The following is a 25711-nucleotide window of genomic DNA, read 5'->3' on the forward strand; positions in this document are numbered from 1 at the left end:
GTCTTCAGCTTCAAATGTCGACGGTAGGATTTCAATTGCTGAGTCTTCGGTCTTTTACAGTGGTTAAGCTTTCTCTTATGTCTTTTATCTTCCCATCTCTCATATAATTAGCATTTTCATATGCCATTGTCCCACTGGTATGGCCACTGTCCTAAGGCAAGGTTGCTGCTGGAGAATGGAGCACAGCAGTTTCAGGTACCCGCAATCTTTCAGATGCTCAATTAAACTTACATTGATACTCTAAAATATCTTAATAGTTTGAATAACTACTAGAGACTGTCTAATATATTACGATTATCACATTTACATGTCAAAAAGGAGTTCCTGAGGCCCCTTTCATAGCTCTCACCTTCAGAGAGTGACATCATGTCGACCCTGAATCCACCCACTCCGAACTTCCAGCCAGACCCAATTTTCCGTGTCGCATCTTTAAATCCCCCAGCTTCATTCCCTCAACCTCAATCCACGACCAAACTCGTCGCCTAGAATGAAGTCTGTAACACGAGTACCACTTCGCATTGCGCCTCGGCTCGTCCAGAGCCCGGCCTTTGTCCGTCCAATTCACTCGACCGTTGTCAAGGCCGCCAATGTCGCTCCGGTGGTCGGCACCGGCCCGCCACCTGAGCCGCCGATCCAACCCGCCGAAAATGTCCATCAGCGAGTCGCCAGGCGGAGGAAGCAGGCTGAGATGCTCAAGAATGCTAAGGAGCTTCGAAATGCTAGCTCTGGAAAGGGAGGCGGTGGTTTGAAGAAGCGATTCTGGAAGGATGTTTCTGTGAAGGAAGTTGACGGTTAGTCGAAATACTTTTACCCCACCATCAAACGGTGTGCTGATGAGATACAGGTGCCCTTCAAGTCTTCCTCGATACTCGACCGTTGAGACATCCTGTGACAAAGGAGATCGTTCGAATTCCCATCACCAAGCCCGATCTTGCCTCCGCTCTCGCCCTCGAATGGGATCTTTTGACTTCTGCCCAAGATGCTACAAGACATCATTTGATCCCTCTTACAAGTCTAACGTGCCGAGCTCTTGATATCGCAGCGGCTGATAATACCCCTGGGGGCGAAATTTCAGAGGTTCGAAATGCCATTGCTACAACATTATTACGATACCTCGATACCGATTCCATTCTCTGCTGGAACCCTCCAGCAGGAGAGCACGATCTCAAGAATGATGCTGGAGAGTCGCTACGAGATGTACAGAAGCGCACAGCCGAGGAGATTGTGTCCTTCCTGACAACACATGTTTGGCCAGGCATCACCATCAATCCTGTTCTTGACGGCCACTCCATCTTGCCTCAGTCACAGGCACCTGGAGTTCGCGAAATTGTTCAGGGCTGGATCACTGGTCTCGATGCTTTCGAGATTGCTGGACTTGAGCGTGCCACATTGGCTGGAAAGAGTCTCATTGCTGCTGCACGATTTGTAGTTGAGTGGACTGAGGGCTCAGTCGCAAGGGGTCATTTGAACCCTGGCAAGAAGTTTGGTGTTGAAGAAGCCGCTGTTGCCACTAGTCTTGAGGTTGACTGGCAGACCGGACAGTGGGGAGAGGTCGAGGATACCCATGATGTTAACAAGGAGGATGTGAGAAGACAGCTCGGCAGCGTTACGCTGTTGGTGTCTGGCACAGGTTTGAAGGCATAAATAAAATGAGACTGGATAGATGGCATGACTTGTAAAATATAACGACCTGTAAATTACCAGCTAGATAAAAAGGTTTTGGAATACCTTAGATTGACTTGATAAAATTTAACATACTGAGGATCACCTTTCTTCTGTTCTCACCCTTATGTCACTAACTTTCATCAAGTCGTTAGCTGAAGTCCTCAGTACGCCTGCTCATGGCCCCCATCTGCGCCACAAGAACGCGCTGCAACATCAAATTACAATGAGGCCGCCGATTAAGAATCGCAGCCGAATGGCTTGCGTATCATTAAGCGCAAACGTCGTTGTACGTGGCTTGCTCATCATCAATGCAACTGTATAAGTCATGATGTCTTACCCTACATCGGCTTCGCGAACAAGGATTCCACGCCAGGGCTGAGAGCCATCAGCCCAAATAAAGTGAAACAGACACACCATTGCATTCGGGTAAAACTCTGATTGTCGAGTGGCAGGCTAGGATATGCTTGAGAAATGAGGTGGGAGATCACCGAACGTTACTGTAGATAAACTTCCGATCATCTATTTCTTGCAACCATAAGAGTCGGCTTCCGTGAGCTTAATTTCCACAAGTAACAGGGTCAAGCTTGACTGTGTCCAATCGCTTCACACGTTTGCATCCAACGTTTCACTTTATGCGACTCAGAATAAGCATGCAACATATCGTATTTCTACCGAGCCTCCCTCTCTCATTCACCAAATGCCCGTTGCTGCCGTTCTTTCAACTGTGGCACAAGGCGCAGAGCCAAGGGACGAAATCGCCACGGGCTGAGATCCCTAATCCCAATTGAGCTTCAAATACATCATCCACTGCAAAAGGCCGCGCAAGCCGCCTACCCTTCTGAGTTTTTAAGCTGAATGCTAGCCCTCTTACTGCGTCCTTCAACTGGCCAAGACACTACAGTGATTGCCGTGTTTCTTGTGATCAGGAAGAAGGCGAGTCTCATTGGGAAATGACCGAAGATCTGCTTGGTTGGGGTTAGCCTGGTTGCTGGGAAGAGAGGCGGAGTCATGATAAATGAGCCAAGCTGAATGGATCACGCCTGTAACGTGAGACATGGGAGGGCTAGCGAGCCTTGAATTGGCACTCTGATTCAACGTAAAGAAAGGGCATTGTTCGACAGAGACAAATAATAGCTGTCTCTTGTTAGTTAGAAGAGACTCACTGCGCAGAACACATGCTCTGAATAGAAACACGTTACACAACAGAAGCCAACAGAGTCACATTATGCGCAAATTAACGCCCCAAAGCCCAATTATGCAGGTCCAAAACCTCTACGTCAAGGACTTTTCAGCCGTACCGTATTGCCCAACGTCTAAGCAAACGCCAAGACCCCCAGCCAAGCGCATCCCGCTAATTCCGTCCCTTGAGATCCTAGCACATCCACCAACCAAGGCACAGCCCGGGGGTGAGGTAGGCAGGGAAAACGCCACTGGGGGTCCTGGAGTTGTTAGTTTAAAGACGAGGCAGCCTCTCTTCCCCTGGGGGCGTTGTCAGAAACCGTTGTAGCCTTTTGCAAACAACACCACAGAAGTCATCATGAGGTGGACCACGATAACTACAGCCGCGGCTCTACTCGGTAGCGTTGACGCCGTTAGCTTCCCGAGATCAAAGGCCGGTAAAGGTTATCTGTCGATGCACGTTGGTACCGTTGAGCGAAACAAGAACAAGCAGCACGATAAGCGTCAAGACGGTGACGCTATCGCCGTTCGACTCGAGAACAAAGATTTCTTCTACGCAACAGACAGTATGTCACTGCAGCCTCAATATTAACTACAGTTGTTAATACTCTATAGTTGAAATCGGTACTCCTCCTCAAAAAGTCACAGTCCTTCTCGATACTGGCTCCAACGAACTCTGGGTAAACCCCGACTGCGAAGAAGCTCAATCTGCTCTTCAATACAACCAATGTCTTGACTTTGGACAATACGACCCTCGAAAGTCAAAGACACCACCCATCGGCCCTTTTGGTGGCGAGACACTCAACTATGGCGACGCGTCCGATTCATCGACGCACACATCAGCGACGATCCGATACTATACAGATCTCATGACATTTGGAGACTCAAAGTTGAGGAATCAGACTTTTGGTGTCTTGGTTGAGAGCAATGGTATCTCACAGGGTATTCTGGGTCTTGCGCCTGACCTGAGGGCTGGATTTGACGGCGATGAGCCTTATAGCTTATTGCTCACTTCCATGGCTGATCAGGGACTTATCAACAGCCGTGTGTTCGCGCTTGACCTACGACACTCTGATGATACCGAGGGTGCCCTAATCTACGGCGGTATTGATCGCAGTAAGTATATTGGCAAGCTGGAGACGCGCCCTATCATTCGCGGCGAGGGTGGTGAGTACCGTCTCGCCGTGGAGTTGGATAGCCTCGGCGTCACTATTAGCGGTGATACACAGGACATTCGTGTCTCGAGCTCTGACTCCAACGTTATGCTCGACTCTGGAACGACTCTCACCCGCATGCACATGTCGGTCGCGCGACCAATTCTGGAGGCTCTCGATGCTCAGAACGATGGTGAGGGTTTTTACATGACCGACTGTGAAAACCGCGACCTCGATGGCACGGTTGATTTTGGGTTTGGCGATAAAATCATTAAAGTTGCCTTCAGCGACTTTATTCTTGAGCTTGGACCTGGAACGTGCTACATTGGTCTTGTACCTACCAGCGACCAGCAGATTCTTGGTGACTCTGTTCTGCGAGCCGGATACTTCGTCTTCGATTGGGGATAACGAGGAGGTCCATCTCGCTCAGGCTGCTGATTGTGGTGATGAGGACATCGTTGCTGTTGGTTCAGGCTCTGACGCTGTGCCCAGTGAGACTGGCAAGTGCAAGAGTTCCGACATCACAGCCACTGGACGTGTAAGTCATGATACCTCGTACTTCTGCGTGATTAAACTAACGACCTTGATAGGCGGCTACTGCTACAGGCACAGGCGGCTCGTTCCCTACATCTGCTTACACCACTACTTACACCATCACCTCATGTCCCGACTTCGAACGCGACTGTGCCACAGGCGTCGTGACGACACAGACCTTCAGCGGTCGACCAACCGTCACAGTCACTGCCGGGGCCGGTAGTGGCGGTGGTGACGATGACAATGCCGCATGGCAGCCTATACCCCTCAGCTGGGTGTTTGCTGTCATTGGCGGTTTTGCTCTCGGAGTTAACTTGCTATAGTGGGAGATATGGTTGTACATATTTTAATGACATCTCTTGGACATGACGATTGTAATTGATAGACCGCATTTAGGGTATGCATGGCATGAAGCATACGGCGGCGTTTGATCTTTGCACCATCTCACTGTGTACTCATAAACTGCGTGACTTGGAAATTGCCTCAGCTGTACTGGGCCTCATCGCGTTTATGCTGTGTTCAGTAGAAAGGGAGCACAGCATGTTATGGCTTCACGATCGGGAGATACTTTCGGAGAATTTCTTCCCTCGATGTAGACCTTTCGTGCACCCATCGTGTTGGATCAACGTGCTTTGCTCGTGGTGCCGCAACAGCTGGCAGCCACATCTTGCGCAACGCGGGAGGAAGACTTCGGATATCTCGGGAGACACTCTGTATCCATCAAGAAATGGCCGTGTCTGTGTAACCACAACCATGGTAGTCTATTGAGTCTTTTCTTGAGAAACATCGGCGCTCTGCTGTAGAATGCGGAATCGCAAAGGTCGATGAATGGCATCTCTCTTGAAGCTCTCACAAAGGCTGTCGTGCATCGCCAGGGAGGTGGGAGGTTTCTGAGTCAGAGAGTTACATCGTACCCCCAATTCGCAATTCTAATGGGTGATAGCTCTTGGCGGTGAGCAGAAGACTACAAATCTAACTCGGATCGGATTAAAAGCTGAGAGAATTGTCGATTCAAGTGTGCGAAGTCGTTATGGCGAGAAGCAACAGAACCAGGGTGTTGAAGTCAATTTCATCAACACACGAAAAGCAGTATATGATAGTATGCAATCAGTAGCCAGAAATAAGTGTGTAGTTGCTCTTGATGAGTAATTTCGGTATCTGGACATCATTGTCTCTGCCCTTTTAGGCAATCTGAGTTCATCCTGACTGGTGGACGTCAGCGCGGGTAGAAATGTGCAACGGTAAGCTTACTTGAGCTTAATTTGACTTTTGCTTGGAACAGTAGCGATGTAAGTTGTTCATATAGTACAATACAGCTTCATATCTGGCCATGGAATCAGTTACAGAGCCAAAAAGAATTATGGTTATACGGTACACTTTCATTGAGGGACAACGCTCCTTATCGAGACGGAGGACGTTGGACATGGCGGAACTAGGGCGGAATTCAATGTAAGCCACTTACCGAGGCATCAAGATACGGTCCACTTCCTCTACCCCAATTCCTGCAACGATTAGAAGACATACAGAAGCTACTAAGCTCAAAATACCAATACCAAGAAATACTGTCAACCTTAATTTTTTAGTCACATGCACCTCTGCTTCAGCTTTGACCCCAATGTATGATCTACGTAACCCTATGGCAACGACCCTATTTCCTCTACCTCGGCTGGCACCGAGGTCTTGAATCGTAGCTAATAGGGCCAAGATTGGTGTATTGCGGAGATAGTGGGAATCAAACGGCGCTAAATTGGGTCTTCCCCAGATTTGGAGGAGGCCCCGAAGCGACAAGGAGAAGAGAGAAGCAGGGAACCAACTACGTAGTACATATTCAGCTCCTCATCTTTTTTTCCCTTTCCTTTCCTCTATTCTCCCCATTCTCTCCTCTTCCCTCTAATCTCTGAATACCCTCCCTCTAATCCCTATTCAAGATGGTCTTCTATCCTCCTCCCTCGGTTAGCCTGCCCTTCGGTAAACTCACCCTGTCGTCAGTTTCAGCTCCTCTACTCACATTCCTTAGAACCTCCCGAGTCAATCACCATCCCCGATTTCATCTTCAGCGATAAGCACGCTCGCAAACCTATTGCTCAGTCCAGGAATCCCTTCACATGTGGTATCTCTGGTAAGACGTACACCACAGAAGAGGTCATCCAGCGTGAGAAACTTCTCGCGCGTGCTCTTGCGAAGCGTCTTGGCTATGATGTCCACGATGGAACAGAGTGGGATAGAGTAGTTGCGCTATTCTCAGTCAACACTGTACGTTTGAGCTCAGTCACACAAAACCCAACTAACGTATAAGATCGACTACATTACCATGACCCATGCTGTTCATCGTTTGAACGGAATCGTCACACCCGCCAGTGCCGCATATTCTGCCCCAGAACTCGAGCACCAGCTCCGCTCATCCGGCGCAAACGCCCTTTTCACTTGTGTTCCTCTTCTTGAGACTGCTCTCACTGCCGCGAAGGCTGTCGGTATCCCTGAGGATCGTGTCTTTCTTCTGCCCGTGCCTGGCTTTGAGTCTAAGCCACCTTTTAAGTCAATTGATGATTTGATTGCAGAGGGCAAGGATGCGCCTGAACTTCAGCCTCTGAATTGGATCAAAGGCCAAGGCTTGAGGCAAGTTGCGTATCTATGCTACTCCAGTGGAACATCAGGTCTTCCCGTAAGTCCCCACCAGATTTTGATGAAATGAGTACGCGGCTCACAAACTGTAGAAAGCGGTTGAAATCACTCATGTCAATGTGATCGCAAACGTCATGCAAATGACAGTCCAAAACGAGGAGGGTCGAAAAGCAGCGGGAGTCGACACTCAGGTTCAGCTTGGTCTCTTACCACTCAGTCACATTTACGGCCTCGTCCCAGTCGCTCATTGGGGTAATGTCATCTCACTCCGTTCCCATGCCTCACTGAACTAACTTGTATCGAGGCATCTACAATGGCGATGAGACAGTCATTCTGCCCAAGTTCGAGCTTAAGATGTTTCTTGCTACTGTCCAACGCTATAAGATCGAACAAATGGCTCTCGTCCCTCCCATCATGGTCCAAATGCTGAGTCACAAGGCTGAATGCCAAAAGTACGACCTCAGCTCTGTCCGCTTCATCTTCAGCGGTGCTGCTCCCCTTGGAAAGGAGACAATCTTTGGCTTGAATGAAATCTGGCCCAAGTGGAATATCTGCCAAGGCTACGGTACGTCCCCTTCAATCACGCGTCGTGTCTCGTCACTAACTTTGTAGGTCTCACTGAAACGTCACCCGTGGTCTCATCAACCACCGAACTCGATATCGATCCCGGCTCCTCGGGATCGCTTCTTCCCGGCATCAAGGCTAAGGTCATCGATGCTGAAGGCAAAGAGGTTACGGAATACAACACCCCCGGTGAACTCTACGTCCAAGGCCCCAGTGTTGTTCTGGGATATCTCAACAATGCAAAGGCCACAGCTGAGACCTTTGTAAACCACGGCGATGGACGCTGGATGCGAACAGGTGATGAGGTTATTGTTCGCAAGTCACCCAAGGGCATCGAACACCTTGTCATCGTGGACCGAATCAAGGAACTTATTAAAGTCAAGGTAAATTTCACTATCTCAACATCTTTGCTCACCTACTTACATACTCCACTAGGGCCACCAAGTCGCACCAGCTGAGCTCGAAGCTCATCTTCTCACCCATCCTCTCGTCGACGACTGTGCCGTTATTCAAGTCCCTGATGACCGAGCTGGCGAAGTCCCCAAGGCCTTCGTCGTCAAAGCACCCGAGGCCAAGGGCATGTCCGACGAGGAGGTCACAAAAAGCATCAACAAGCACGTCGAAGAGCACAAGGCGCGACACAAGTGGCTCAAGGGCGGCATCGAGTTCATCGAAATTATTCCCAAGAGTCCTAGTGGCAAGATCCTTCGACGTCTGTTGAGAGACAAGGAGAAGCAGGCCCGCAAGGAGAAGGGCGCCAAGCTGTAATGATATGGTGCATAGAGAGTGTAAGAAAGAGAGGGAAATTTATGCGCTTCCTACAAGGAAGTAGAGCGATTAATGACTATTAGATAACTTAACAAACTTATCATATATCTTTGATCTTATGGCAAGCCTATGATATTAAATCCCGGCTTCATGGTATCAGGGCCATGCCAACCATAAGAAGAAAAGCACGATGGTCAGCGAATACAATCGAGAATCGAGAACGAGTAGGATCGTCGCCAAAGGGAGCTGAACTCTTAATGAACGGGACGCTCTCCAATTGACGATTGATTGCTCAATGTGCTCTTGGGAACCATAAAACCCATCTTACATGCTCTTATCCTGTACATCGGACTGACGGCATCGCCAAGTAAAGGAACTCCTTGAAGAGACTATAGATCAGGATTAATGCAGTTTCCAGAATCATTCATGATATCACATTGATGCAAGCCCGAGTATTCATTAAAGCACTGAGACGACTGCTTTGTATTGAATAAAGTCTAGCTGAGATGTCTATAAAGCGAATGGAACTTTTGTATTATATCGATTCATTAATCTTTACCCGGAGACTCATAAGATCCCCTGCCCCGTTTTCATGAGATACTTTCGTGAGTCTGTCTCATAGATTTCTTAGAAGACCATGCCCTTGGCCTGCTTGCTTTGAGCATCCTTCTCCTTGATGTCAATGTTTCTCCACATGAAGAGGCAGATGACGCAAAGAGGGATGAACGCGCAACCAGCGTAGATCATCTTTTTCTGCACAAAGTCATAAGCAGCAATAATAGCGTCTCGCTCAGGGCTACCAGCAGGGTAAGACAGCTGAACATTGATGTCGCCATAGATGGTAGCAGTCATGTTCTTGGCAGACTCGGGAAGCTGCTTGGCAAGCTCGGTGGGGAGCATGTTTGTCCAGATGCCACCAGCAATAGCCACACCGATGGAGGAGCCGATACCACCGAACATACCCCAGATAGCCAGAGCGACGGCGACATCCTGATGCTTGACTGAAGACATGACTGCGATACGTGCAGTCAAGGACCAGATACCACTGTAGATACCGTTGAAAAGCTGACACATGACGAGCCAGTTGACGGCAGTTTCAGGGTGACGGAAGTGGATGAGAAGGGCGGTACCGAGAACCAAGAAGGGCACACCGACGAAAGAAGGCCACTTGAAGCGCCCCAAGTATCGAATGGCGATACCAACGAAGGGTCCAACGAAAGCAGCCATTAGGGAGAACGAGTTGAGGATGTAACCAGAAGTAGTGACACTCTCAAAGTGAACAACCTGCAGGTAAGAGCCGTAATAGGTATCCCAGCAGAAGATAGAGGCAAACATAATACCATAGATGAGACAGGCACCCAGAATGGTGCGATCGGCAAGTAGGTGAAAGGGAAAGTAAGGCACAGGGGCGAAAAACTTCTCCCAGACGACAAAGCTGGCAATGAGAACAACACCAAGGATTGGCATGGCAATGATATAACCAGTGGCCCATCCGTTGGGAGCAGTAGCAGCGATGCTGAAAGGGAGTAGGAGTAGAGCCCAACCGGCACTGGTCAGGAAAAGACCAATAACTAGAATAATGTTAAAGACTAAGCGTTCAAAGCGGACAAAGATTAAACTCACCATCGAACTGCACAAAGTAATACTTGAAAGACTCCCAAATAGTGCGGTTGTGTACCTTTTCGGGGGCAAGACCAAACTTCTTGGCCTTCATCTCATTCATAATGAAGATAACCATGACGGGAATGCAGAACGCCAACAGGATGATGCAGAACGAGCCAAAGGCCCATCGGAAGTTGACGTTCTTCAAGAAGAGCTCAGCAATCTTGGGACCGGCGAAAGTGGAACTGATGGTAGGCGTGTAGTTGATACCCATGATGATCAATCGGTTGCGGAGAGTCGTGGTGTCAGCGACGACAACGTCAATGACATAGATGAGACCGAGATGGCCAACCCAGTAGAATGTATGCGCAGCAGCATACATCTCGACGCTGTTGCATGTAGCCTTCATGATCATACCGACAACAATCAGGAGTACCATGGCGCCGAAGCCCCAGACTCGACCCCAAATGTCAATGATCTTGGCAAGAGTCAAGTTCCAGACGGCACCCAGAATCGAGGCTACGATACCAGTTGAAGCGAGAAGACCGTGTGAAGCGAAGGCCGAAGTGACATATGGAATGAGGTTACTCTGCACATTCTGGAGCAGACTATCGACGAAGGAGACGAGGAACAAACTGGGGAATACAGGGTCAGTATAGTCATGGCAAGGTAAGCTGACCACTTACAAGACAAATGTGGCAATCAACATCTTCTTGGTCCAGACGCTGGTGATTGCCTCGGCTTTCTTGACACCCTGCTGCTTGAACTCATCATCGGAGAAGTCCTTGAGATCCTCATCGACCATGATGTTGTTGTTGGCGGGAGCCTTCTCGATGTCTGGAACAGACACATCGTTAACGGGCTCAGGCCCGTTCATGGTATGAGTCGCCATTGGAACGAAGGGTATCAGAATCGTTCCAAAGGGAAGAGGTGCTCAATTCGGTTCAATGGATCGAGAGAAGAAAGAGAGAAGTAAGCTTGACGATTGCTCAATCTATGAGGGGGCCACAAGGTCGCATTGAAGGGGGGAGAGCACCCATTAAGTACCTTGCCCTACCAGGCCAAGATCGTAGCTCGTTGCAACTCTGGCTGTATGGGAAGCTCTCACTAGAGCGAGAATTGAGAACGGGATAGGCGATGATCATCCATGGCTAGATTTCATAGAACGAATCCTTCGGAAGGCTAAAACGGTAACTGGTCTCCGATGGGTGAGCTTCCTAAGCCCACCTATAACTGGCCGCGGTACGTTTGCCATGAGCCAGGTAAGGATTAAGCTCATTGAGACCCTGGGCAATCAACGGCAGAAAGCCCCTGTTCGAGACGAGCCCTCTCGCTGCAGAGACTTCCCTGGTTCTGGGCTGGCGAGAAAAAGACGCACTAACACCGATCATCCACGCTCTATTTGCTTGGCCCTACGAGTCTAACCCTTGGGAATAGCACCGTAGATGTGCCAAATGGAGACCTTGCAGTATCAAGAGCACCATCTATTGGACGAAGCTTATTTTCAGAAGCTATCCACACATCGACCGGGGTGAGTTGGCCGAGAGTGGCGTCGCTTTAACTGCTTGGTACGGTATGGCGCCGTTTGGTGTTGACCCCCAAGAACACCAAGGCAAGTTTTTCAGCGCTAGTCGCATATCTGATCATCTGATAATCTGATAAGCAGCATCAGCACCGAAGATCGCACCTCTTAGCCCTTCACCTTCCAGCGTGCGGCGTAGCATTGGCACGTCAATTTCATCCGTCCTTCTCCGAGTATAAGCATGTGAAGGAAAGTTAATTGACATTTTTGCCTCAGAAAAGGGCGAGAGTTCTTCCAGGGTTCCCTTGCATGTCGCTTGTCATATATTGCGAGACAGATTAGATCGATCGTAAAGCCAACAACCAACAGCGCGTTTATAGCGTTTAAAGAATCGCAGCACTGCATAGCAAGTCGTGGGGCCGTACAAGATTATTTCCCGGTAAGTGGGCGCTGGTCGATAGTGAGAATAGCCAGACTCCGATTTGGCCCTGATGAGTTTTCGGATCATTTCGAACCAGGAAGGGCAACAGAGGCGCTTTTTTTGGCGTAAATAAGGTCGTGAGTCTTGGTCTTGGCATCAGGCAATCGGAGAGAAATAGGCAAGCCACTAAAACGGGATTCCGAAGCATAATTTTTGGCCTTGGGCTGGGTCTCGAGGCTCTGCGGGACTGGTGCTCTCTTGTTTGTGCTTATCAATCTGAACGTGATATAACACTGCGAAATCGAGACTTGCCCCAGTGGCCCGGAGCTCCACAGGCCAAAGCACGCCTAACTGATCTCGGATTCACTGATAGAGCTGTTGACGATATGGTCAAAAGGAAGTCGATGGTCAAAGTGGCCCAAAGATTGAGACTTGAGGCAAATTCCTTTCCTTACTGGGGCCTTTGGTGTTCGGTTCAACGCCTTGGCAAGTCACTCGTCCAGTCTGGAAATAAGCCTTCCATCCAGAGCTTGTAATGTGGCTCGGAGCCAATGATGCTGGGTTGAACCCACTGTGGATGTCAAGCATCGAACTGACTGCTGCCTGGCCAATATCTTCCTTTCTCTTAACCTGCTTTGTCGTGTTCATGTGGGGGTCCGGTGATTGATGGGCCGGTTCTGCAGGATCCCATCTGAGGAATGGTTGTGTTCGATGTTCCAGACAATATGAATGCATCCTAGACCTGTTTAGCATCGCAAGAACCGACCGTCCGGGTGACATTTTCCATAAGGTGGGCCAAAGAAGTCCTTGTCGTAAAGTTAGAGACTCTTGGCGCCGGGGAGCAGTAAATAGTCTTCCAATAACATCTCAATATATCCGAACTACTGTAGTCTTTTCTGTAAGCAGCAAAGAGCCTTGTCTTTCCTGGGACCAAGAAATTGGTGTAGAGAGGTCGAGATGCACGGTCGATCTAAAGTTTGACAAGGGAATGGAGTCTTTCGAACCTCCCGATTTGATCCGCCAAAGCGTTCCTCTCGTTTCCGAGCATGGAAATGCACTTTGGAAAGAAACAATAACTCAGAGAGCATCACATCCCAATGATAGCACTCTACGAGGTGAACTGATGTCTAGATTCATCGATATCGAGGGCTGGGTTGTGTTGCATCGCCGATCTGATGTTTGCCACCAACTGTAACTGATTGATTTGATAAGATTCGATTGTCTTGAAATGCTTAAATTGCCATCATGTCTTGGCACTGGACCCTGGTGGCGCTGCGAATCCTTCGACATCGTTGATCCTTAATTTTTGTGTGCACATGATCGGAGAAGCTACCGTTCGACTTGCGACATTTGGAATAGACATCAATCCTAGGAACCGAAAGACTGAGAGGAACGCGTGGCCACGCCAGGGTAGGTGAGAAAACTCGAGGTCCGTGTTGTAAGTGACAGACATTCTTGGGCAACTGTGGGATGGCCTTGAGCAGTCTTACTCTGGACTCAGAAAGCTTTGATCGGATTTAAGTATGCTGCAAGTAGGCCCTGAGCTCTCTATTGCTCTCGGATGCCAAGGTAGAGCTGACAACATCCGTACATTAAGTGCCAACCGTGCCAATATCGCAAGTTTCTATCATCAACTTCGAGGAGCTTGGGACTTTTAGCAAGGATACTCAGGTCTTCATGGGCGGGTTCCAATGTGCTACTGCTTACACTCGGCACCGAAATGCTACCGAGCCGAGCGTCTTGATTTCCACTGTCTGGGCGATCGGTGGTCTGCCGAGGGTGGCAAGTTGATCGCTGTCAAGCCTATAGAAGGAAAGATTACAGCTTTCTCCAACGACCACGAGACATATACAAATGGAACGGGACATGGGAGTGGAAGTTCGATATCATAATGTCATCGAGTGGCCATTATTGAGAGAGCGCCCAGAAGAATGTGATTGAGAAGGTGGTGTCCCCAAGTCTATCTGTGCAGTTGCTAGGTCGGTTCTCGCATGGCAGACGAGACCTAAGCATGGCGTTTCCCACAAACATATATAGAAGCAGGAAAAGACAGCCCCTACATTTCTCTTCAGAAACGCAATTGTGCTACAAACCGCCAGTCGATAGAAGTATAGTCGTCTAAGGCCAGTGCTAAGTTACAAGTCATTTCAGAGTCACCGAATGTACAGGATGCTCACAGCTTCACAAGAGACAAATAACTACTTCACGCGGAAAACAGACATAGGCGAGCATTGGGAATTGATTCAAACAAAAATAAGTCAATATTAACATTAAACAACCAGCCAGCGGGTATATATGCTTCTGTGCATCTCGGCTCAACTGGTAACTTCCCTTGCTCTTTTTCTTTTCTACTTCATTTTTTTCTTCGACCTCCAGACTTGATGTCACATGAGGATCCGGTCAGTACCAAGTTTCCACACTAATGCATAGTTCGTAAGGATCGTAAGAATGATACATGTTTGATGAGCGCGCTGTCTAACTTCCCTGGAAGCTCAAGCGGTCTCGGGGTGCGGGCGTACATAGCATACATACAGGTCCCGCCTCAGGTACCAAGACCTAATCTATAAACAACAAGGAAAACAGAGATGATGTGCGAAGCGCATCATGACCCTTACAGGGCAATGGCAACAGCCAGGATGGCGGCGGCGATGCCCATGCCGTTGCGAGCGGCACCAGCAGTCACGGGAACGCCAGTAGCGGTGGGAGCGGGGAGGCCACCGGTGCCAACAGCGGGCTTGCCAGTGATGAGAGTCTCACCAGCGCCGGGAGCCTCGTAGCCGGGAGCAGGGGCCTCAGTACCGGCAGCGGGGGCGGTAGCAGGGGCAGTCTGAGCAGGGATGGGACCGTTCCAGCAGGGCCGGAGGTGAAGCCAACCTCGGGAACAACGATCTCAGTCTCAATGGTCTTGACGGTGGAGGATCCCTCAACAGTGGTGCCGCTGGCGACAACGGGCTCAGTGATGGTGGTAGCGACGACGACGGTGGTGTAGTGAGCAGAGGTGATGATGGTGGTACCAGTGACAGTGATGTGCTCAGTGACGGAGTCGGCACCGGTGGCAATACCGGGGTTCTTCTCGACGTAAGGAGCGCAGATACCCTGGAAGAAGGAGACGGCCTGGGCGACAGTGTCGTCGTTCTCAGCGTGGGCGTACAGGCACTCGAAGACGTTGTCAACGAAGTCCTTGGAGGGGCAGTAGCAGGCAGCGTCGGTGTTGTCCTTGCAGTCGGCGACGTAGTCAAGGAAGGTGTTCAAGCAGCTGGGGACAACATCGGGAACGTCGTAACCGTCCTCAGGAGCCTTAGGGGTCTCGGGCTTCTCGTCGGAGCCAGTCTTCTCGGGCTTGGGAGCCTTGTGAGTGATGGTCTCGGTGACGGGGCAGATGGTAGTGGAAACGGCAACAGTCTCGGTGACAACAGCAGGAGTGCCGGCGGTGACAGGGCAGTTGGTGACCTCAGGACCACAAGAAGTGATGGTCTTGACCTCAGTAGAGTAGATAGTGGAGGTGCTGTCGTAGCTGGTGACAATGGTGGTGTGCTCCTCGGGGACATCAGTGGTAGCGTTGGGGGAAGAACCCTCGGTGGTCTTGGCGGGCTTCTCACCAGTGGGCTTGTCGCCGGTAGGCTTCTCACCAGCAGGCTGAGTATAACCAGGCTTGTCACCACCCTCAGTAGGCTTGGTCTGGCCGGGCTTGTCGCCGGTAAGAGTCTCAGTCACAGGGCAGATAGTGGTGGAGATGGCGACGGTCTCAGTGACAACAGCGGGGGTACCAGCAGTGACGGGGCAGTTGGTAACCTCAGGGCCGCAAGAGGTGATGGTCTTGACCTCAGTGGTGTAGACGGTGGAGGTGCTGTCATAGACGGTGGTGATGACGGAGGTGTTCTCACCAGCAGGGACGGTCTTGGTCTCCTCACCAGCAGGAACGGTCTTGGTGTTCTCACCAGCAGGGACAGTCTCAGTGTTGTCGCCAGAAGGAGCAGAGGTAACCTCAGGGCCGCAAGAGGTGATGGTCTTGCCCTCAGTGGTGTAGACGGTGGAGGTGCTGTCATAGACGGTGGTGAGGACGGAGGTGTTCTCACCAGCAGGGACGGTCTTGGTCTCCTCACCAGCAGGAACGGTCTTGGTGTTCTCACCAGCAGGGACAGTCTCAGTGTTGTCGCCAGAAGGAGCAGAGGTAGTCTCGGAACCAGATGAGCCGGAGGGGGTCTGGCCGCCAGCAGGGACAGTCTTAGTCTCTTCGCCAGAAGGAACAGTCTTGGTGTTCTCGCCGTAAGGGACAGTCTCAGTGTTCTCACCAACCGGAGCGGAGGTAGTCTCAGCAGGAGAAGAACCAGAAGTGGTCTGCTCACCGGCGGGGACGGTCTCAGTGTTCTCACCAGAAGGAACGGTCTCGGTGTTCTCGCCTACAGGAGCGGAGGTGGTCTCAGCGGGAGAAGATCCAGAGGTAGTCTGCTCACCAGCGGGAACAGTCTCAGTGTTCTCGCCGTAGGGGACAGTCTCGGTGTTACCACCGGCAGGAGCAGTAGTGGTCTCCTCACCAGCAGGGACGGTCTTGGTGTTGTCACCGTAGGGGATAGTCTTGGTGTTCTCGCCGGAGGGGACGGTCTCGGTGTTGCCGCCATAAGGAGGAGTGGGAGGCTGAGGCTTGTCACAGTCGAAGTCGATCTGGGGAACCTCAATGCGGCACTTGTCCTTGGGCTTGTTGGGCTGCTTGGGGTAGACGAAGCGAACGTTCTTGGCACCACCACACTGGCTGTTGTAAACATCGGTACCGTCCTTGGAGCAGTCGGCCTGGTGCTTGCAAGTAGAGCCGTCAGGCATGTCATAGTGGAACTCGAGACGGCAGTCAAACTCGGGTCGGACGTGGAACTTCTTCAGAGAGAAAGACTTCTCCTTGCTGCCAGCACCGCAGCCGAAAGAGGGAGCCGCCTCCTTGGCAGAGCCACACTCGGCAGAGATAGACTTGCCAAAGTGTCGGCCAGTGAGATCGCGCTTCGACTTATCGGTTCCACAGGTCCAGCCCTTGAAATCAAAATCGTTGTACTTCTCGAACTGGCCGACCTGGAGGTCATCCCAGTACCAGCCTTTCTTCTGGTTCTCCTGACACTTGTTGTCAATGGCACGAGGAGGAGTGTACTTGGGAGCATCCTTCCAGTTACCCCAGTGAGCGGAGACCTCGCCAAGGCTGGCAGTGAGAGCCAGAAGGGCAAAGTTGGCCTTCATGGTAAAAGATTTGTCGGGGGAGTGGTAATAACTAGTTGTATGTGTAGCGAGTGTGTTATATGCAGAACAGAATATTAAGAAACGGAGTCAAAGGAAACGAATGACTTTGACACCAGAACAAAAAAGAGAGAACTTTGATGTAAAGAAAAGAGGAAAAGAAAAAGGTGAGTGATAATCCAAAAGAAAAAGTCGAAAGAGGTGGGAATGAGAAGCATCTATATACCCACGAGTCTCTGTGTCTATCAAAAGAGCTGGAGGAGTGCTGGCCTGTGGAGGCAAAGAGCGGCCAGCCCGGCATCTGGTACCAAACATGGGTTGTCCCCTCTATGGCCCATGCCTGGTGGAGATACCACCGGCGATGGGAACCCCTGATACTCGTTCAAGTCAGGTTGAGCATCGACCGTCGGCTGGAGGTTCGAAAAGGTCTTTCCAAGAATTCAGGTCCGTCCGGTGAGGTTTGACACAACGGTTCGGTGGTCCAGGGCGGCTCAGGGACAATGACAAGGATGAGTATCCGTGACAGGGACCCATGTCGTCAGAAGTTTCTCCATTGACAGGGGTCTTCAACAGCGGCTCGGTGCAAGCCCAATGATCTGTGGCAGCATTCTCCAGGGTGTGTATCTCTCTCAGGTCTTGGCTGTGTGGATGGACTGATGAGCGAGCGAGCTCGCACCATGCGAAGCGCAATGCCCAACGGTAGCCAATGTGATGCCTGTGCCTGGCCATGGATGAGAACCAACCTTGTCTTTACCTGCCTTGCCGAAGTGGTATTCTTAGAAAGGTTAACATAACTTTTTGTTTATGCTTGACAGGGCTTACTTCAGCTGGTCCATCTCCCGCTGCTGGGCTGCGCTTCAAGAGGCCGCAGTGCATATCCCGATCTTCAGGCGCTTGCCATGAGAAAACAGTGCAATGTGAACCAATACGAATCGAAAGGCGGTTATGCATATTCTGATTAAAGCTCCGAGGCGCTACTGCATGTGTTGATGACCACTAGCAGAGCGCCTCTCAGTAGGCCAAAAGCGAAACAGAGCTTCTAGCCAGTTACCGAGGTGGGCGTTTAGAGCACTTTGCGGGGCATCGACAGCGGGAAAATTCACACCCCGCTGTGAGGCTTGCACTTGGACGCTGAGATAGCGTTTAACTAAGACAATGAGGAGCAGAGACAATTCAGGTGGTGGATGCGGACTCAGGTTACAGTCATTGGTATCCCCTACTGAAAGCGCAGTATCATCGACGCATAACATCTGTCATAATTTACGACGCCAAAAGGGGTTCGTTCTCTTTTCCTTCTTGAGATGTTTCTTTCCTTTTCCCCAGGACAAATTGCTCCTTCCGCGTCTACCGTCCTTTTCTTAGGTATCATCCATCTCTACGAATGGGCAAGTGCAACTGATGAATGAAACGCTGCGCCACCATATTAGAACATGTTAAGAATCAGGGGCATCGATGGCCCGGACCTGTTAACGTCCCGCACAGGCTTCTGCAGGTACAGGCACCATATCCGCCAATCGCGCAGCAGCGCTTGCTTGGTGCCCTAGCGGTTGCCCATTGGTCGTTTGGGCATTTTTGGGCGAGCCACTAAAGGTGCTGGATCAAGGCACTTGCTTTTGTTCTTGTTCGGATTCCTCCCTTAAGGGGAGCATCGTGGTCCGGCGCTGTTTCCCCAGACCGCCACCGCAAGCCACTGACGGTTGGCCGTGACAGAAGGTGCCAAGGCATCGTCGCTTGCAGTCAGACCGTTACCGACTCGCTACCGGGAAAACACCTTAACGTTGTGCAGGTCACTCACTTGCTCGTTCTCTAATCTAGATGGAACACTTCTTGACAGCGAATGGATGCTGGAAATTATCACGATTCCATTATCAAGAATGGAGAATGTTTCTTGACTGACCCTAAAAATAACATCGCCATGTGATTAACCCTCGCACTTGTTCCTCTCCGTGATCTACAGCAGGCCTCCGAAGAAACCACGATTGAGTAAACGTTACACCTTGAGCATGTCAATATGGTCCAAACGCGGGTTGCTACGTCAAAAGAAATTACAACACCAAGGGACTTGGTCTATTTCCCCTTTTGCAGCATCTCGCCGATTGATAGGAGAACGGAGATATTGTAGAGCTAGTCCACATATCCACCGTTTCCACCGGACTTGACGGGGATGCGAATCACGGAAGCAGGCCATTTATAACGGACAAGGTTCGTGGAATAAGTGATCATGGATCTGGCTAACACGGCCAAACGCAGGCTTGGCGTGACTGATGGCCTGACTGATTGATTCAGTCGCCTTGCTTGTACATCGTCTCTGGGCCTCATTTGCTGTGATAGCTCTAAACAGGACGGAAGTTCCAATTCGCCGCCTATACTGTTCTGTTCGGATCACTGGTCTTCCTTGAGACTAGACTACCTTATCCCCAAGTCTTCCGGGTACTGTGTTTACTGGGTACTTGTTGATGTACTACGAAACATGGCGCTTGCGTACCACTCAAAATCTATGTATAAGAATCACAATAGGGTAAGGAAATGTGTCAGACAGCATTGGCTCTCGGCGATTACTTTCATCATGCCAAGGATGGCCAGAATTACCTACGCCAAATGGTCTCGTGGCTACCCAGCTTCCATCTCTATCTTTAGTACTGGTGTTCATTTTTAGCACCGAGCGCCACCACCCGTCCACTAGCATGGCGAGACAGACCCTGGGCGCTTGTGTTTGACGCCAAGGAGTCTCAGGAACAGGCCGCCCTAGTCTGTTTCAACATCAGGGCAGCCAATCATCAATTACTGAGCTACAAATCTGAGACGCCGATGCCTTCCAGCCCTATCACCCTTCGAAGATTTTATCTTCACAACCTTAGCAGATCCTCTTCTGGACCTTGAGAGCATCCCAAAAGAGAGGTCGCAAGGGAAGAGCGACTAACAAGGACTCTCGGGTCAGAATATCGCGAGCCTACCCGTCCGGTGTTTCCCAAGTCCGGAACGATCGGCAAATGCTTGTTTGCTTTGGCAATCATGAAGTCCCGGGTAGGCTTCGGCGATAGGAAAATATTCGCCTGCAACTGAAGTCGAAGCCAAACAACATCCAGACACGATGCGATTCATTTTGGAATAATTTGTAATGTCGAGGTCTCATCGGGATGTCTTCGGCAATCATCTGAATCCTATACCAGTTCCGTTGCAATACTCTGTCCCAGACAGAGCTCTAACGACAGCAATTACTGTTTGCCCTTACTATCTCAAAGTTTGAGTTACCAACCTTGAAACTATGCTTACTTGGCTAACACCAGGACGGGAAGTGCACGGATTGTTTCATTCAAAAGATAGAATGACGAAAAGGGCAGCTTGAACAGCCAGTCGCAACATATGGTAGCCCTGTCCTTCACCTGAATCCCCAGTCTGCAGCCAACCTTAGTCTATAACGACAAATTTGGTCTCTCCGGACCACACAGGCTGATGCTTGTGAGCAATCACTTGCCAATACTGAATTTTTCAAATGACTAGCAGCAATCGCTTAAAGGATTTCGACCTTACACTCCACCGATTTCCACGCACGTGAGATCAACGGAACTATTGATGAAAGCTCCCAGTGGCTTGCTCACGTCATGGATCGTTGGCGTCCATCAACATTTAGCCTCCGTGCATTATCAATCGACACTGATGGCGCCCTGTCCAATGCCTATCCTTTAGCTTAAATGTTTCTCCGTGGTGGTATTTCTGCAAAAAAGAAACAACGTCCCATGCTCACAAAGGCGAAATACGGTATTCCAAAAAATGGTTCAAGCCAATAACCAGCTCGATATCTTTACGGAGTCGCTGTGCTGGTACTCCTGGCAAAATTGAGAAGGCAATGTCGGTAATCTTGACGATGTATCATCGCCGTTGTCGTTTCGTTTTCATCTCGGGGTTGTCATATTGTTGATAGCCTGTCTAGCTTCTTCTGGATGCCACGTTCAGTCGCCTAAAGCCCAGTCTCGCGGAACAAGGTCGAACCATCATCGAGTGTAACGATATCCTGAAGACCCCTGAAGACAGAACGATACAGCGTTACAACGCGTGTTCTTGGGCCGGACAGGGGAGATCCCGGCCGAGACTAGTTCGAGTGGCCTGCCAGGTTCGACTTAGCGTTTTCTCTTCTCGTCGTTCCGTGTTTTGAGTTACGGCCGTAGCGGCTTTGGATGAAACTTGCGATCTGCCAGGCACTACGCAAACGGTAGTTGTATTTTGCTTTTGAACGTTGAGGTGACATGGTTCTTTGCTTCTTTAGTAACGTCAATTAATTGTCACCAATAACCAGAAACGACCTTGAGAGCGAATCTTGATCGAGACACCCAGTGACCAGACTAGTCGTACGTTTCTACGATAATGTGTTTCTATTGTCTCCTGTAGTAAATGAGATAAAATTGTGCTCAGGCTAGTTCTGCTGCAACATGCTGATCGTCAGTCACCTCATTTTCGATCGATTAGACCGTGGATTTATTGTTCAGGTCGATCAGCTTGTGCCAAATGACTCCACTGATCGTCATATCCAAGCGTTCTTCTTTGACCTCCAGGCGTTTCAAGGACTGTCTACAGCTTACACGAATCAGACCTGACTCGCCTTACAGCAGCTCGGTCCAGCCAAGAAAAAAAGACCATCACATTAGTAACGAGCAGAGTACTGCCTTGCTGGTTGTGTGTTTGCTGTTGTATTTCAGTTGGTTCACTTGTCAGTTTCCTTGCAAGCACTTGCATGGGTATGGCGGTAGCCTTACAACCTCTCAGGGGAACCAAAGGTTTCTGTGACAATTCACCTCCACCAACCCTGATCGAGTTCACAAGACCCAACAAAGGCTCAGGCTTGCGAGCGTACCTGCATTTATCTTCCGAGTTCCATCCATTTGGGGATCGGACTGATGCTGCATCGGGTTGTGCAAACCTGAACTTGGCCGATTCCGTTACCACTTCGGGGAGCTAGGAGGTGGCTGTGAAGTTTGGAAGTTTCCATTTCTCTGCGTTTCTTCCGAGCTGAGTGGTGGAATTCTTACCGGGTTCATTCAACCTGGTCGTTCTTCCGGTCAATAACGGAGTTAAGCAATCACAGGCCGAAAGTTTTACCGCGAACTGGGAGGTTCCGACTGAATCCGCATATCGCTAAGTCGCTAGACTATTGTAATAAGTAAAGTGACCAAAACCTGTCGAGAGTGAAAGCAAAAGCTTTACAAAAGCAAACAGAGGCTTCCATGTGACAACCAGTAACTATTATGGGAATTGGCTGGGGCCAGTTTCACCATGGGAAGCCACTTGAGCACGAAAATCCCATATTATTAACTTTCTCAATGAGTTAAGCATTCAGAATGCGCATTGGCCATTTTATATTCGAAACGGCGATGCTGAAGCTGAAAAAAGTCAAACACTGACTTACCGGCCTGTCGATCAGGCTCGGAGAGGACGTAGGAAGAACTTCCACTTGACCTTTTACTTGTCTCGGAGAGGTATCTGGCAAGAGAAACGTGCTAGGTACTGAATATTAACGTTCCGATTTGATCTCTTGCAGAGAAAGCTTGGGAGCGTAAACTCTTGAACTAAAAGGGATCTAGCAAAAGAAACTCATTATTCGATACTGGATTTGACAGTTCCGATGCTGGTTGAGCTTTCGTTATCAGTGATACATATATAGACCGAGGCACGTATGATTTGGACACCGTTGTTAGAAATCAAGAAAGTGCAATCAGGTAGAGCCCACTTACTCATCCACTCCGATCGCAGAACCTGATCAGCTGTCATACACTCTTCTGGTCTGAAGCGTAGCATCCCTTTGATCATATCTAAAAAGGCACGGCTCTCCTCATCATCCAACTTTGCCGTCTTCTTCCCTCTCCGTAGAATCAGATCAAATCGCTTCTGAAGCGGCCACACCTTCCTTCCCCCCCTTGGCTGTCTGCCCTCAGTAGATACATTTGTTCTGGTCTCCCATTTCTCCCACCACTCGTGGGGCAAGGGGCCGAGCGCGTCGACCTGGTCAGCAATCACCTCGTTCTCACCGAAGAGAAAGCCGCTCATAAATGGCCCGGAACCCATGCCCTCCCAGACCATGAGTCCCAGGCTCCAGATATCAGAGGAGAATGTCAGAGGTTTCGTGGAATCAAACACTGCTTCTGGTGGTCGATTCTGTAAGTGCGTGTAAGACAACAGTCTCGTCTCCTGCGAGGGATTGAAGGCTGTTCCGAAATCGGCGAGCCACAGCTTGGCTTCAGGCAACAGAACCTCGTCACTGGGTTTACCGAGCCAGTTTGGCGTATAGACATTCTTTGGCACTGACGGTGAGAAGACCGGCTGACCATCAGTCCTAGTCACTGGGCAGGGGTCTGGTTTATAGTTTCTCTCATACACCTGTTGGATGGAGAGATGATCGAGCTCCGATCCAGGCAATTGGAGCAACACGTTTCCTAGGTGAATATCTAGATACGATCAGACAATGCCTGAGTGGCTAGAGTACGTAGGGTAGATACTCACCGCCATGAACGAAGCCGGCCCGGTGTGCGTATGCCGTTGCCATGATGAGCTGTGCCGACTTTGATAGCAACATACTTGTTGAGCTCCTGATCGCGGGCAAGTTAAATAGTCGAATAACCACCCTGGCCCAGGTTATCAACTATGTGATATCGCTGGTTTAGTTTGTCATTGACCTCGATGGGATGATAACCCCCAGGGCAGTATCTGTCCATGTATTGGACATATCTGTAGAGTCGATAGGTTGATGACTCTGCAGGCTGCGTGGATTTTGCTCTTCGGCCAAGACCGCGGTATTGGTAGCAACGTCGTCTCAAAGACGTGAAGGAAGAACCTCTCGCGGAGCTACAACACAAACTCTGATTAAATAGCTGCAGAATTTCGTATCAGCGAAATTTTAGGCCAATATTGTGTTGAGCGATAGGACGTTGTCAGTCAATGCCAGGGCAGGGGTCAATCTACTAACCTAGAGCGTTCTGGACTGTTGACGTTGCTCTCAACACGCGAAAGGAAAATAAAATGAAACTTTGTGAATGCCAATGAATCCGTGAAAGAGTAATCACCATTGTACTATTCAATTTCAAATCCGATATTATCTACATGTTGTCTGTTGACTTTTCTATTTTAGAGGCCTTCAGCACCGGTTCAGTAGCAAGCCTCACTAATTCCAGATACGACACCCTTGACGAGTTGATTGAGGCTTGAGTGAGCACTTAGGTGCCCAGAATGAATGTTCAACACAGGCAATCCTCAATGCTTGCTTGAGTCTGAAACAATGTCTGAACAGACATCATTAAATTATGTCTCTTTCTTACAGAACTAATAACCGTAAGACTGTGCGGCTTAGCGTCAGGCATTTAGATGGTTGCGCAACCAAAGTCGGTCTTGTTGGGATAGTCTTTGTTCATACCTAGTACTAGGATCATGTATGTACGGAGCTGCGAACACGATTATTGTCATTTGAAACAAAGACCCAACTTATGAACAAATAAGAATGAAGATGTACAAAAAGTCTAGATCCTCCTCCTCAACTACTCTCCGTACAGCAATTGTGTGGCATTGAGAGTTGCTCTACCGTGGCCAAACTGAAGACAACACAAGAAAACTAACACATACGACACCAATCCTCAGTATGGCTCCAATTGGGACACGCAAACAGGTCCGTTTCAAGGATCAATATGAACGACCTAAGAACAAGGCCCCTCTTACTGAGATGAGAAACCCAGATGGCATCACCATTCTCACGAAAAAGGATGAAGTATGCCGTTTCATCACCGGCGCCCTCTCTCGCTTTCTCAAACCCATTGAGATCCCCCCCAACACCCATCTCATTGAGCATCGTCCTTGGAGCGCAGGAGGGATCTACACCATCCGCTCTGTCGAGCCTATTCTGCCCAACACAAGGTATGATATTGTCGCGCGTGTCATTATACGCCATGAGATAGAGTGGGTGCAGGTAATTTTCTCTATGGCGAGAGGTTTGTTTGATAGAGTCTCACTTCCTCCTGTGCAATGGATTGAAGTGCCGAATATGGAACTTTCCTTGAACAATGGTATGAAGGTGTGTGTTCAGATTGAAGACTCTATTCATGGACAGTTGTTGGCATCTTACCTCAAGAAGCTGGACCTGCTTGAGTTGCAAGCGAATGGAACAACTGACTCGGAAATGGAAAGCCCGCAATGATGTGCTCGGGAAGATCATGCAGAAAGGTTTGATAGAGATATTGATGTCGATATTGACTGAAGAGGTTCCGATACTCGCACATATTGTGGGGTCTTTGTAGTTGGGAGTTACGGCGTGGAGTTGAACCAGAATGCAGTTATATAGGAAGCAGGGCCTCACTGATCTCAGCGGGTAACTTCATCATTTACACACGTTTAAATTTGTTTGTGGATAGTTTCTGAATATATAATCCTTCGTTATTATCATCGTTTGTAAGCCCAAGATAACAAAGCTGAAGATGAGAAAACACC

The 25711-nt window shown here is 49.6% G+C and overlaps 7 protein-coding genes across 9 annotated transcripts; 4 read left to right on the forward strand and 3 right to left on the reverse strand.

The window, feature by feature from the left end:
• Positions 1 to 16: 16 nt before the first annotated feature.
• FOXG_03554 (ATP synthase mitochondrial F1 complex assembly factor 2) lies at positions 17 to 1787 on the forward strand. The gene is made up of 2 exons (XM_018381327.1): positions 17 to 791; positions 845 to 1787. The coding sequence occupies exons 1-2, from the start codon at positions 488 to 490 to the stop codon at positions 1642 to 1644; spliced, it is 1104 nt and encodes a 367-aa protein (XP_018237788.1). The 5' UTR covers positions 17 to 487; the 3' UTR covers positions 1645 to 1787.
• Positions 1788 to 2978: 1191 nt separating this feature from the next.
• Positions 2979 to 6099, forward strand: FOXG_03555 (uncharacterized protein). The gene is made up of 3 exons (XM_018381328.1): positions 2979 to 3410; positions 3460 to 4536; positions 4589 to 6099. Exons 1-2 carry the CDS (start codon positions 3203 to 3205, stop codon positions 4404 to 4406), a joined length of 1155 nt encoding a protein of 384 aa, XP_018237789.1. The 5' UTR covers positions 2979 to 3202; the 3' UTR covers positions 4407 to 4536; positions 4589 to 6099.
• A 45-nt stretch (positions 6100 to 6144) lies between these two features.
• On the forward strand, positions 6145 to 10132 carry FOXG_03556 (uncharacterized protein). Its single transcript, XM_018381329.1, has 7 exons — positions 6145 to 6500; positions 6550 to 6785; positions 6829 to 7194; positions 7247 to 7406; positions 7459 to 7719; positions 7767 to 8101; positions 8154 to 10132. The coding sequence occupies exons 1-7, from the start codon at positions 6461 to 6463 to the stop codon at positions 8484 to 8486; spliced, it is 1731 nt and encodes a 576-aa protein (XP_018237790.1). The 5' UTR covers positions 6145 to 6460; the 3' UTR covers positions 8487 to 10132.
• On the reverse strand, positions 8358 to 11413 carry FOXG_03557 (uncharacterized protein). 2 transcript variants are annotated; one of them, XM_018381330.1, is made up of 3 exons: positions 10775 to 11413; positions 10110 to 10723; positions 8358 to 10057 (listed from the first exon to the last, which is right to left on the reverse strand). In XM_018381330.1, exons 1-3 carry the CDS (start codon positions 10978 to 10980, stop codon positions 9114 to 9116), a joined length of 1764 nt encoding a protein of 587 aa, XP_018237791.1. In that variant the 5' UTR covers positions 10981 to 11413; the 3' UTR covers positions 8358 to 9113. The 2 variants fall into 2 exon arrangements, with proteins under 2 accessions (XP_018237791.1, XP_018237792.1); XM_018381331.1 differs by having other exon boundaries at positions 10110 to 11413.
• Positions 11414 to 14254: 2841 nt separating this feature from the next.
• Positions 14255 to 17735, reverse strand: FOXG_03558 (uncharacterized protein; the record flags this gene model as incomplete). 2 transcript variants are annotated; one of them, XM_018381332.1, is made up of 2 exons in its annotated part: positions 14255 to 15511; positions 15854 to 17735. In XM_018381332.1, the coding sequence occupies 2 exons, from the start codon at positions 17249 to 17251 to the stop codon at positions 14711 to 14713; spliced, it is 2199 nt and encodes a 732-aa protein (XP_018237793.1). In that variant the 3' UTR covers positions 14255 to 14710. The 2 variants fall into 2 exon arrangements, with proteins under 2 accessions (XP_018237793.1, XP_018237794.1); XM_018381333.1 differs by having other exon boundaries at positions 14255 to 15481; positions 15824 to 17251.
• A 5102-nt stretch (positions 17736 to 22837) lies between these two features.
• On the reverse strand, positions 22838 to 24050 carry FOXG_03559 (uncharacterized protein; the record flags this gene model as incomplete). The annotated part of the gene is made up of 2 exons (XM_018381334.1): positions 23741 to 24050; positions 22838 to 23685 (listed from the first exon to the last, which is right to left on the reverse strand). Exons 1-2 carry the CDS (start codon positions 23811 to 23813, stop codon positions 22838 to 22840), a joined length of 921 nt encoding a protein of 306 aa, XP_018237795.1. The 5' UTR covers positions 23814 to 24050.
• Positions 24051 to 24869: 819 nt separating this feature from the next.
• Positions 24870 to 25421, forward strand: FOXG_18584 (uncharacterized protein; the record flags this gene model as incomplete). Its single annotated transcript, XM_018398713.1, has 1 exon — positions 24870 to 25421. The coding sequence occupies one exon, from the start codon at positions 24870 to 24872 to the stop codon at positions 25419 to 25421; it is 552 nt and encodes a 183-aa protein (XP_018237796.1).
• Between the last annotated feature and the right edge of the window lie 290 nt (positions 25422 to 25711).

The sequence above is a fragment of the Fusarium oxysporum genome, chromosome 8, assembly GCF_000149955.1.
Source record: "Fusarium oxysporum f. sp. lycopersici 4287 chromosome 8, whole genome shotgun sequence".
Classification (NCBI taxonomy): Eukaryota; Fungi; Ascomycota; class Sordariomycetes; order Hypocreales; family Nectriaceae; genus Fusarium; species Fusarium oxysporum.

Excerpts from the sequence above, each read along its gene's own strand:
- FOXG_03556 (XM_018381329.1), top strand. The coding sequence starts at position 6,461 with ATGGTCTTCTATCCTCCTCCCTCGGTTAGCCTGCCCTTCG. Across the intron at positions 6,786-6,828 it reads CGCTATTCTCAGTCAACACT|ATCGACTACATTACCATGAC; the intron begins GTACGTTTGAGC and ends CTAACGTATAAG. Across the intron at positions 8,102-8,153 it reads AGGAACTTATTAAAGTCAAG|GGCCACCAAGTCGCACCAGC; the intron begins GTAAATTTCACT and ends ATACTCCACTAG.
- FOXG_03555 (XM_018381328.1), top strand. The coding sequence starts at position 3,203 with ATGAGGTGGACCACGATAACTACAGCCGCGGCTCTACTCGGTAGCGTT. Across the intron at positions 3,411-3,459 it reads TTTCTTCTACGCAACAGACA|TTGAAATCGGTACTCCTCCT; the intron begins GTATGTCACTGC and ends AATACTCTATAG.
- FOXG_03557 (XM_018381330.1), bottom strand. The coding sequence starts at position 10,980 with ATGGCGACTCATACCATGAACGGGCCTGAGCCCGTTAACGATGTGTCT. Across the intron at positions 10,724-10,774 it reads TTGATTGCCACATTTGTCTT|TTTGTTCCTCGTCTCCTTCG; the intron begins GTAAGTGGTCAG and ends TGTATTCCCCAG. Across the intron at positions 10,058-10,109 it reads TTACTTTGTGCAGTTCGATG|TTATTGGTCTTTTCCTGACC; the intron begins GTGAGTTTAATC and ends ACATTATTCTAG.
- FOXG_03554 (XM_018381327.1), top strand. The coding sequence starts at position 488 with ATGAAGTCTGTAACACGAGTACCACTTCGCATTGCGCCTCGGCTCGTC. Across the intron at positions 792-844 it reads TTCTGTGAAGGAAGTTGACG|GTGCCCTTCAAGTCTTCCTC; the intron begins GTTAGTCGAAAT and ends GATGAGATACAG.